The sequence below is a fragment of the Microchirus variegatus genome (genome assembly GCF_963457635.1).
Source record: "Microchirus variegatus genome assembly, chromosome: 14".
Taxonomy (NCBI): domain Eukaryota; kingdom Metazoa; phylum Chordata; class Actinopteri; order Pleuronectiformes; family Soleidae; genus Microchirus; species Microchirus variegatus.
Window position 1 is genome coordinate 9,420,153 of NC_139815.1, and position 12,074 is coordinate 9,432,226.

Sequence of the window (12,074 nt, forward strand, 5' to 3'; positions counted from 1 at the left end):
TGTATGAAGAGCCTTGTGCAATGATATTCAACTTAATGCAAATAGAAAATACAGCTAAAAGGTTAGGGATCTGTCTGAGCTCTGCGATACATTTTTTTTTGGAACATAATCCTGAACAAAGGCCAATTCGTGTTTAGACTGGGAGCCATCTCCATCAGCCACTGTCATATTGTATATTTTTGCATTGCTTACAATTTTGAACGACTATTACAGACAGACAAAAAGAGTGCAGGAGCATGGCTGGAGGCAGGGCTGGCCCAAGCCTCCATGGGGCCCTAGGCAAAATCTGACTTTAGGGCCACTCTATTACTGCCAATAATAATGATTATTGATCATTCACACACCTACTGAACTAAAGGTATTCCACTTATTTTACTCTGTCACGAATACGAATACACTTGTAAAACTAAATGTGAGAACTTTTTGTTGCATGGAAGCAGACACCACATTTGCAAACTTACAGAAAAATCTTTCAATTAATATTTGGCAAAAATTCAGCAACTCCCCCTACTGGCAACACAGAGAATCAATACATAAAACCAAATGGTTTATAAATAAAATATAAAGATATTTAGGTCTGAAAATCTAAAAAATGTGCACAATCTTTGGGGGTGGGGGGGAATTCAAAATACACTGTAATACAAAAATGTGACTTTTATATGTAAAAAAAACACAGCATTAAATAAAATAAACAAATAAATATCAAACAAATACTTAAATAATAAAGTAAATCAACAGAGGCACCTGGAACAAGGTAATAAAAATGGTTTATAAATAAAATATAAAGTTAAATAATCACATCTGACAACTATGTCAAAACTACAGCAATCCACACTTTTCTTTTTTGGGCCCCCAGCCCTCTAGTGGTTTCGGGGCCCTAAGCAGCGGTTTAGTTCGCTTGTGCCTTGGGCCGGCCCTGGCTGGAGGTCAAATGTCTGAAGGGGTATGGGACTATGAAAAGTTTATGGGAGATCGCTTGTCTGAATCTAAAAACTATTGCCTTTAAGCTACTTTAACTAACTAAACTACTGAATATACTATTTTAAGAACTGCAAGGTTAAGGGAAACTTAGCATTATGCTGCCAATACCTCTGGATTAAGACACTGCTTTTAAGTATGGGCACATACCGTTACCATGACAACGACAGCAAATGTAATGGTTTCTTAAATGATACTGTAATAGCAGTTGCGTTAATTGTTTGTGTAGTTGTTACTGGAGGGCAAGAAGTTAATCGGGGACAGGTGCTTTATTGTATTAAATCAAAATCAAAAAGTGTAACGGCACGTAATAGAAATGCTGTGCAGACTGAGCAGTTTGTGGAATTCACGTTTCGTGCGATCTTGTGCAATTCGCTGATCAAAATGCAGAGCATGAATGAACCAAACCCACCAGATAAAGCATTAATGCAAGTGTCCCTATTTACATGTTCATAGAGGCATTTAATTTGACACTCAATACTCAACCTCAAAATAAAACCTCTGGAAATATACAGCCTTGTTGAACTCTTTACCATATACCTATAATAGAATAGCATATAATTTAAAATAGATACAAAACATATTGATTTCAGGTTCTTCAATGAAGGTTCCTCCACTGTTTAGCTGTGATTTATTTACCTCGGGTATTTAAATCTTAACAGTGTTTGTTGAGTATATACAAAAACTTTAGTTGTGTAACACTGATATTTAGTTTGTGCTTCTCAGGGCAGTGAGGAGAAAAGGTGTAAGATGTAAATGCTCACTTACCACCTTCATTGTACTGATGGTGGTAGAACACATGTAAAATGTGTTTTTCCAGTGTTTTATTGACATTTTAATTCGGCTACTCACTTTTAGGGGTCACCACAGCGATCCTGAATCATCTGCCTCCATCTTGCCCTATCCCTTGTATCCTCCTTCACAACATCTGTGATCTTGTCTTTGGTCTTCCTCTTTTTCTCCTGCCTAGATAAAAATAATCATAATTATTTATGATTCTTCTTCTTTCAGCTTCTCCCTTTCGTGGTCGCCACAGCAGGTTCATCTGTCTCAGTCTCATTCATTATTCAAAAAGCTAACAAAATCATTTTTTTATGTTATCCGTTGAGTTCAAAGTTGTGCTATATTCTGGAAAAATCTGGATGTGATTCAAAGATTTACAGAATTATGAGGGGCCTTTGAAGCTTGGGAAGTTCTGTCCAACCTTTTATAACCGCAACACCAGCTTTGCACCCTGTTTATTTTAATTTGTTGAGTATTTGGGATAAAATGATGGTGCTCAGGTTATAATTGGATGTCTTTTTGCATATGAGAATTCATGTCTCATGGGTAACTAAATAAAACTGGGATGAAAATCTCGGCAGCTGTGAAACCAGCTCTGCCAAAAAATGCACCCTGTTTATTTTATTTTGCACAGACTTTAGAATGAAATGGTGGTGTTTATGTTATATTTGGATGTCTTCTTGCATATAAGAGTTAATTGCACATGTGTAACAGGGTTACTGGCCAAATACAATGGGGATGCAAATCTCAGCAGCTGTAAAACCAGCTCTGCCAAAAAAACGCACAACCAGTTTATTTTATTTTGTAAAGCATTTGGGAGACAATGGTGGTGCTCATGTTGTATGTGGATGTCTTCTTGCATATGGGAGTTAATGTCACATGTGTAACAAGTTCCTGGCTAAATAAAATGGGGATGCAAATCTCAGCAGCTGTAAAACCAGCTCTGCCAATAATATTTTATTTTGCACAGACTTTATAATAAAATGGGGGTGCTCATGTTAAATTACATGTTATGTATATTTCGCCTGAGCTTTCATTGTGGCAATAGAATACAATAGGAAGTGCACGTGGTAGCTCCATAATCAGCCATAATCAACTCATGGACTCGGTTTTTGCAAATAATGTAATCATACAGTATTCGTCTCCAGAAAAGTTCGTAAGAAGAACGTCACTACTAACTGAAAACATAAATTACTGCCTTACTGAGTCACTTGTAGCACGTTTTCGAACACTAGTTTGCCATAAAACTAATTGTCAATGCCCGATAGTTCCTGCTTCAGTTGTGCGCGTTCCCGTCAGATGCGTGCTTTTCTCTGCAGCACGCTGAACTCGGCATTACACCGGTGCCTCTTTCTCTCTTTCCTCCTGTTGCTCCGCGCTTCCGCCTCTCTGACATTCCGCCTGCCTCACGTGTTTGCTGTGTATAAAAGGGTCTCTCTCCCCTCTCGTTATGTCCAGTGTGTCACCAGACAAGCGGCTGAAGATGGAGTCAGCGTTGAACCAGTTGAAGAAGTACACCGTGGTGGTGGCCGACACGGGAGATTTTAACGGTAACCACTGCGTGTATTCGTCGTTAGCTGCATAGCATGCTAACTCACGTTATGTCAGCGACCGTCGTGTCAAGTGTTAGCGTCCGTAGAGTATCTAGATAACTGTCAGTTCGTATACCATTAGCTAGTAAAGTAGCACGCTAACCAACTCCCAGCTAGTTTTGCACTATCTTTGTAACTACGCAGTCTGGTATTCCGATTACTTGTTAACGTTACTCAGCTTAGTAACAGTAGCAGCTTTACGTTAGCTGCACCAGCTTAAAACGACAACGCATATTGACCACAAGGCTCCAGTAAAAACTGTACGTATGTTGATAATGTAAGTTTTGACTGAATTATCGTGTTTATTGTCATCACTGTGCTCTGGGCTCAGTGTTTAGATAGTGGGCGTGTCCAAGTGTCACACTTTGCAAACTTCAGGCCGAATGCCTTACAATTTTCCTGTTTTTCACATAGACGCAAACCTACAGTATGTAAATGTTGTTTGCATATACTTCGTTTCCCTGAATAAATAACAAGGTCGAAAGACGCCACACAAAGTATAGTTTGAAATGCAGTTTTTCAGGAGTTTCAGGACCTGTAGTTGGTCCTAAGGAGGCAGAAATTCAATAATTTCAGTATTTGGTTGGAGTATTCAAATGAATTGTTGTCTCTATGTGTACGTTAAAGGACTTGGAGGTGCTTTTATGTCAAGTGGTTTTAACATTTAACGGCTAGACGAGATATTCAGTCAAAACTACAGTCACAGATTCAGTTTTTACAAGTCTAAATGACGTCACCTTTGCCAGTCATGTGTATGAGGTTTGTCATTATAGATATCTGCAATTGAATTATAGATGTCCACAATTGAATTCTATAATTCAGTTGGGTTTATCCAGTTTCCGATATCTGCAATGTCATTATGACTAGTACAGTTCAAGATATCTACAACTTCATTCTGACTATGTGAAGCTTAGGATGATTAAGGATATCTTGAACTTGAATTGACTCATAATGACGTTATCTAGATAACTGAAACTGGAATTGGAGATCATTTCAGATTTCACAATTCAACTGTGAATATCTATAATGATAAACCCCATATACGTGAATGGGAAAAGCTGTAGTTTTGACTTGTAAGAATGACATCGCAGATCTAAAATTACAATTCATACTAGTCGCATGAAATTATGACGAGATCAAAATGATGTCTGCAATGGTAATTCCAGATGGTCAAACTTTTGCCTTTACTTTGTTATAACACAATTTGACATTGTGATCATGGGCAAAGCAGTCATGAATGTATTCCAGGTGGTTACATGCATACAGTGAAATCATTCTAAACCATCTGCAATGTCATTGAAAACTTATTTTGAACTTTCAGTTAATATTATGGCTGATTCTTGTGTGTCACTGACTTGGACAACAAAGCCAGACAGCTCTTATTAATTATTTAAAATTACGAACTAGCCACCCCTTCCCTAATATATGTTTGTTTAAATGTATTTGTCTGAACTGATTTACTTCCTTTTTCCGTTTGATCAGTCCTGTTTGCTTTAGAGGAAGGGTTTCTTAATGGATCAGTATGAGGAACAGAGTGCAGAAACACTATTGCATTGTGATGCAATGCAAACCAGAAAGTTCCTCCACACTGCAGAGTCAGGATGACATGACAGATCTTGTTTGTTACCGTGTAGCCAGGCATGACATAGGGGAGGTGATTCCTATTACACTGGGGGAATTGACTGGGGTTTGCATTAAGCCACAATTAATTTACAACTTGCCACTTCCAATTATTGTTTTATTCATTGAAATAAAATGTAAGTTCTTTCCTCACTTTTGAGTTTTTTTTTTTTTTTTTAGTTAACACTTTCACATGTTTAGAAATTTTAGAAATAAATCAACCAGTGATCCTTCCGTTTAATGAGAGTTAAGAACATGGTCAAATGTGTTGTAATCCACCATCTTGCATCATTTTTGGAAGTGAGCCAAAAGATTCTCAGGGTCTTGAAAGTGACAAGGAACTGAAGAGTCACTTGTAGCAGGTTTTAATGAAATTGATACCCCTTTTTTTTGGAAATTTGATTTTATTTCTTAATGTACTCCAATATACTTAAGTAACATTTGTTCAACAAAACAAAAATTGTTATTACTAATACATTATTAGGTTGTTTGCTGATATTGTGCTGTATATGTATAACTGGTGAACAGTCAGGGTCAGTTCATACATTGCTAACATTTTGAAATGTATAATCTCAACTATGTTTTAGTCACTTGCATCAGAATGACATAACTTCAAACAATAGTGGGTCCCAGTTGAGGGCATGTTTCATGAGTGGACCTGGAACGCACCTCCTCAATGCTAATTTGGGATGGCTATGAAAGTATGGAAAGATAGCACATGTATCTTTATGGCTACTTGCACAGACCAGAAGCTCTGTGTATTGTTATCCAGTCCCAACCCACTGACCTATAAAATCTTTTTTTGTGTGTGTGAGAGAACAGGAGCAGGCTTTGTTCTTGGTCTCGCAGCACCAATTGAATTTATCTGCTACAGTCAATGGCTTGCACAAAATTTGTTTTGCCCATGAAAGGGTCTTTCTCACGCATAGCAAATTAAAGTCCATGATTCAGGTCTGCCAACTGCAACTCTATTAGACGTAGACTGATTTATAGTTTAGGCCAATTTAATCGGGCTATTTAATAACCTGCACTGGCCAATTTCTGTTTTCAGAAACTTTGTAACTGTCCAAAAGTTGTTGTTTTTTTGACCCTGTCATGTATTTATGAATTATTTAATAAGTTTTTCAACAATTGCTGTGCATACATAAAATGTCAATTGACTTTCAATAACTGGTTACTGAAGTTGAGCAATTATTGTGTTATTTGTTATTATCTGATTATATTTGATCAGATAGAGGAAAAATAAAAAATCTACTAAACATGATCAACAGGATTAACTGCTGAACAGGGTACACCCTGGACATTTCCTATCGCCCTATGTCAGCTGAGATGGGTACAGAACCCCCTCGACCCTCCCGTGGAGGATAAAGCAGTACAAAATTGATGATGGATTTCTGTATGTTTTCAAATTTTTTTTTTTTTAAATAACTCAAAAATGCTGTGTAGCTTTCTGCTGCATAAGCCTGTCAGTTTGTCAGAAATCTTTATTAAAATCTTAATAGGTTTAATCAATCGTCTCCACACTAGATGGTGCAATTCCTTCATTTATCAGCGGCAGTATATTGTAGATTTCACTTGGCAGCGTTCTCTCCATGATTCTGAGTATTGGAGCAAAAGTTGAGTTTGAGTTAAATGGTTCAGTCAAGTGTAATTTGTAATAGTTGGCTTCTCTGTACAAAAAATATTTTATATATATATATATATATATATATATATATATATATATATATATATATATATATATATATATTGCCTGGTATGATATGATGATAATCTACAGTGTAATCTCAGATTTTGTGTATGTGACTTCTCTTTGCTGTGTCTTCCTATCCTGCAGCCATCGAGGAGTACAGGCCTCAGGATGCCACCACTAACCCATCTCTTATCCTGGCTGCTGCTAAGATGCCAGCCTACCACCAGCTTGTTGATCAAGCTATTAAATTTGGAATCGCCAAAGGCGGGTAAGAGGTTGCGACTTTGTGGTTTTGCTTCTTTTGCACACTGCACAAAACCTTTGTGCAACTTGTTCATAGTTCCGTAATTAAGAGAGTGCTGTTGACTTGTTGGCATCTTGCAGCATTTGGAATCTTGCATTACTGCTGCCTCTTATGTTCTGAAATGTGGCTCAGAACATGAGTGATTGATTGTGATTTTGTGAAAGGTTTGCTTGATCATCTACAAAGGAAAGCCTCTGGGTTTACTTTAGGTAACTCATAAAGAGCTAAGGATGCTGTTTGATTTGAGCAGTTCACTGTACTTCAGTGGTTCATATCCATCAGCTCTCATCCATGCACTATTCTTTAGTAGGCCAAGTACAGTTTTCTGGTCTGTGTCTGACTTTTCACATCTCTTTTCCTCTTTATCTGTAACTCATTTGGCTGCATAAAGTAAAATCATAAAATATCCCTAAATAATGATATTAGAGTTATTACAAAGAATTATAACTCATGTCCTCAACATCCTCTTGCACTTGTAACTCAAACATTGAGCTGAACTGTGTATTATTATTATTATTATTATTATTATTATGCTTATTATTAATCATAATCATAATAATCATAATGTTTTTATCTTTATTCAGAACTGAAGAGGAGCAAGTAGTCAACACCATGGACAAGCTGTTTGTGACTTTCGGCTTAGAGATTCTCAAGAAGGTCCCAGGCAGAGTCTCAACTGAGGTAGATGCCAGGTAGGTGCAAACGATCTGTCACAGTGGGCTAAATGTAACTTGTGCTTTATTGAAAATTTGGGCTTTGCAAACTGAGATTCCTTAAGGTTTAGTTGCATGTCGACCAGGGAAGGGGAAGGTGTGATTTAAATTGGTTGTTGTATATGAATGACTAATGCATTTTAACGATGACTAAGAAGGTTAGATTTACAGTACCATTTGTGTGTTAGTAGGATTACTCAAAGAATATCAAAATATAATGACAGATAATATTCATGATATACATGTTCTAATTATTACCTTATTCCAGAGAAATATGATTTTTAAATATTCTTTGAAATTAAATTGAAATGTCCAAAACTAAAAAGCAAAACTAATGCTTCTGTAGTCAAATTGCAGCTTCTGCAAAGCAATGTTATGTGGCTATTCTACTCGATTATGTGCTGTCACTACATCAGTTTGTCCATTTTTTTTTTGCAGTGCATCTTAGAAATTATTATTGTCACCAACCTTAAATATTGGTGGCCTTGTTTCTCCCAACAGACTCTCTTTTGATAAAGAAGAGATGGTTACCAGGGCCTTAAGGCTAATCGCTCTGTACAAAGAGGCAGGCATCAGCAAGGAGCGTGTACTCATTAAACTCTCCTCAACATGGGAAGGAATCCAGGCTGGCAAGTGAGTACAATGCTAGAGTTGGGTACCAAACTCTGTGTTTTTAATGGACTTGACAGAGAGTGGCACAGTTTCTCTGGCTTCATATGCCACAGAGTCATTAACTGTCCTGGCTGCGAGAAACAGGGTTTCGGACTGCTGTTGTGACTAATTGTTTTGGAACATATGCCAAAACCTTAATCTACCGACATTGTAACCTGCACCACCGCTAAGATGTATAATCCGTCTGAACTCTTTCTCAAGACTGCATATTAGTTGCTCATGTTAACCATCTTTTTGGGGCTGAATTTACAATCGATTAATAATGCATGTTTACACATTATGTACATATTTGCTGTTTGAGTAGAATGTTTTGTGTGTCTGCCCATGCAGGGAGCTTGAGGAGAAGCACGGCGTTCACTGCAACATGACGCTGCTGTTCTCTTTTGCTCAGGCTGTGGCCTGCGCAGAAGCAAATGTCACACTAATATCGCCCTTTGTCGGACGCATCCTTGACTGGTACAAGGAGAATACGGGCCGCAAAAGCTATGAGCCACAGGAAGACCCAGGTAACGAGTGTTATAAATAGAGAACTCTAAGGACACTATCTGACAAGGTTGAAAATTTAAAAAATAAAAAATAGTTTTCAAGGTTTAGTATAGTGTAACTTTAATTTAATTTTCACCTAAATCATAGGTCTGGATGCAGGAAGTGGACTACAATGCATTGTGGGTAAACGCAACCAGAACATGCGTGCCTGTGGAACGATAGCCGGTAGAAATGTCTGGGTCCATTGTTGCAGCGTATACGTGTCTTATGTTCACGTAAAACGATAGGATTTGATGCAGCTCCGTGTTTTGCTCTCCACAATCGTACCGAGTCTAGCGGACTATTAGCTGTGAATACAACTTTAATTACTAAGAATTGGGGCTGTCTTTGTATTGTTTTTTTTCTAACCACATAATTAAGCTGAGTTACTACTACAGGCACCCAATTAGCAGGTAACAGTGGATTTAATTGTTGTCTGTTTTATTTTGTTATGACAAAAATTTACTTTGATGTCATTACAGAGCCTCTGGTTCCTCCAGTCAGTTGTCGTCATGCTGGTTTTAATTGTATCACAATGGCCAATGCGTAGTACTTATATTTAATGAAAGATTTGTGGTGTTTCCTTGTAGCTTATTAAGATTCTTCTTGCAAATGAGCACTCTGTATCTTCTGGATATTTTGGTTACCGATATTTGCCTTCAAGACAAAATACTGAGTTTCTCTATAATGTCTAGAGAGTCGTGAAGTTAAACGGTGAAGGTCGTTCTCGATATTAAGTTGTTAGGTTTCACCTAAATGAAGTTTGGAAAGACGGACTGAGTATTTACTTTTCACTTTTCTCCAGCAATATAGTCAAGGCTAGGCCTAGTTTGGGGAGAATCAAACAGAACCTTGCCAAGACGCATCCTATCCTAACCAAAAACCAAGAATTACAGCCCAATATCAACCTGTCACTATACAACCAACAAATCCACCTCAGCAAAGAAGCAATCTCTCAATAATCTCAAAGCCCTCTGTGGAAAACATGTTGCCCTTTTTGGGATCAACTCATTCAAGATTGAGTCGAGACGCAGGCCATAAAACTCGGTCTCCCAAGATCTACTATCTTTTACTCTTCGGTGTGAAAACCATCTCTTAGGTTGCTTTGTGACTTGACCGCACGTGTCATCAACACAAAAGCCATGGTTCTCTCCTCCTCAGTCCCTCTTTCCTCTGTCCTCATGTGTGGAGGAAGATGCCCTCTCTTTTCTGGCCATCAAGGTGCCAGACATCAGCTCTTGAGCTGAGGGGGGGTTCTGCTCCTCCCATCTCTCCTTATCATCTGGCAATGGATCGAAAAGGGCCAAATCCCTGAGCTTACCTCCCAGGTGCAAGATAACTACTGAACATAACCTGGATGACTGAGAACCTTCACAGACATTGAACATGATGCAGTCATTGAACCTTTTTATTCATTGCTATTATTTATGTATGTATTTGCAATGATATGGTTGTCTGTTTTATGGTGGGTGTGACATGAATCAGTAATTTGCAATACATGTGGCAGCCTCACTAGTGGTAGTAGTGATAGCTTTGTTAGACTTTGCCTTCTAATGCATCTGGGCTTCAGCTTTTAGTTCACAGCTAAAATGTAAATCATTTCTTTACCTTCCCAAGGTGTGGTGAGTGTGACCAAGATCTACAACTACTACAAGAAGTTTGGCTACAGCACAGTGGTGATGGGCGCCTCCTTCAGGAACACAGGACAAGTGAAAGCCCTGGCAGGCTGTGACCTGCTCACCATCTCCCCTGGACTGTTGGCTGAGCTCAGCAAGGATCACAACACTGTCACAGAGACACTTAATGCAGAGACAGGTACTGTTCCATGACTCATGCATTCTGGCAAAGTACTTCTTTCAGCTTCTGTAGTTTATTTTTATTGTATCCAATTATGTTTAATCTTGCGATTATTATGCTGTCAGGGTAGAACATCTCTGCACTGATGCCATTTATGTTTTGTTAACATTGCTTTTAATGTCACTTCATTTGCACGCAACAATTAGTGATGTTGAATTTCACCTATGCACATAACCTTTTACACACCAGTAATGAACACACAAAAATTGGCTCATCATGGGATTCGAACCAGCCACCCTCCGGTTACCAGCCAAATAGCCTTTTTCCTCACCCATGGGCTACCATAGATGTTCAAAACAACTGTGGTGTATATGTTTTTCTCAAGAGCCCAGATACCTTATTCTGATAGTTGTACACAGAAAGTGCAGTTTACAACAAGTGCAATAGACGACGGAATCAAGCAACACATTTTACATTCCTTTATTAAAAACATTTAATCATTGTTGCCAGTGCTGCCAGGGTTGGCGTTTTCATAACACTCAAAGTAGGGTGGAATGCACACTCCCTGTGTGGGGAAATCACTGACAACACGAGGAAGCTCTATCGGCATTTAACTAAATCGGTTCTATGTTGAAACATGGAACTGGTGGTCAAGGTAAACGACCCAACATTTCTGATATTATTTGCCAGAAACAAGTCTGTATGTCAACCTGATCAGGATTGAGTGCAACTCTTCTTCTTTACATTATTACAATAGTGTCAAGATGACCCTTCAACACAGATGTTTGAGCCACTTTACAGAGAGTTGAGGTTACTTGGTGCACACCACGTGTCTCCACCAAAGCAGGGGGTTCAATCTGCAGAGAAAGAAGTCTCCCTTGTGTACTACAGGCTTCCATCTCCTTTCTTTGGTTGCTGCATCTGACACCATTACATGATATGGTTGGAAACCTTACATGTGCCCTCTACTGGACTTTAAGGGGTATTTGCATTAGGGGCAGGTCATTGCAGCTTAAACATGTACTTTATATAAGTGTTTTAAACGTATCGCCACATTGATAGTTTTGTTCTTGTAGCCAAGGCATGTGAGCTGGAGAAGATTCACCTGAATGAGGCCGCTTTCCGCTGGCAGCACAACGAGGACCGCATGGCTGTGGAGAAACTGTCTGATGGCATTCGAAAGTTTGCTGCTGATGCCATCAAACTGGAGTCCATGATCAAAGTAATTGTTTGTTTTTTTTGTCAAAAGACATAAAGTAGTCTTGAGTAGTCTGAGTAGTCTAATATTAATGTGTTAAAACTGGTGAACTAGAATTGTCTGTTTGACACACAGTGTCATTGCAATGATGCAACATTGGCCAAGCTCTGTATACTGACCCTTGTTATTTTCCCCAATC

At 38.5% G+C, this 12,074-nt stretch overlaps 1 protein-coding gene across 2 annotated transcripts in view; it reads left to right on the forward strand.

Moving 5' to 3' along the window:
• Nucleotides 1-3,183: 3,183 nt before the first annotated feature.
• Nucleotides 3,184-12,074, forward strand: part of taldo1 (transaldolase 1) — a 16,318-nt gene continuing 7,427 nt past the window's right edge. The window contains exons 1-7 of one of the 2 annotated variants that reach the window (XM_083901151.1): nt 3,184-3,311; nt 6,811-6,934; nt 7,555-7,662; nt 8,185-8,316; nt 8,686-8,861; nt 10,498-10,695; nt 11,754-11,899. In XM_083901151.1, the coding sequence (XP_083757277.1) occupies nt 3,212-3,311; nt 6,811-6,934; nt 7,555-7,662; nt 8,185-8,316; nt 8,686-8,861; nt 10,498-10,695; nt 11,754-11,899 (984 nt within the window). In that variant the 5' untranslated portion in view covers nt 3,184-3,211. The remainder of the gene's footprint in view (nt 3,312-6,810; nt 6,935-7,554; nt 7,663-8,184; nt 8,317-8,685; nt 8,862-10,497; nt 10,696-11,753; nt 11,900-12,074) is intronic. The other variant, XR_014593014.1, reaches the window with a different exon arrangement.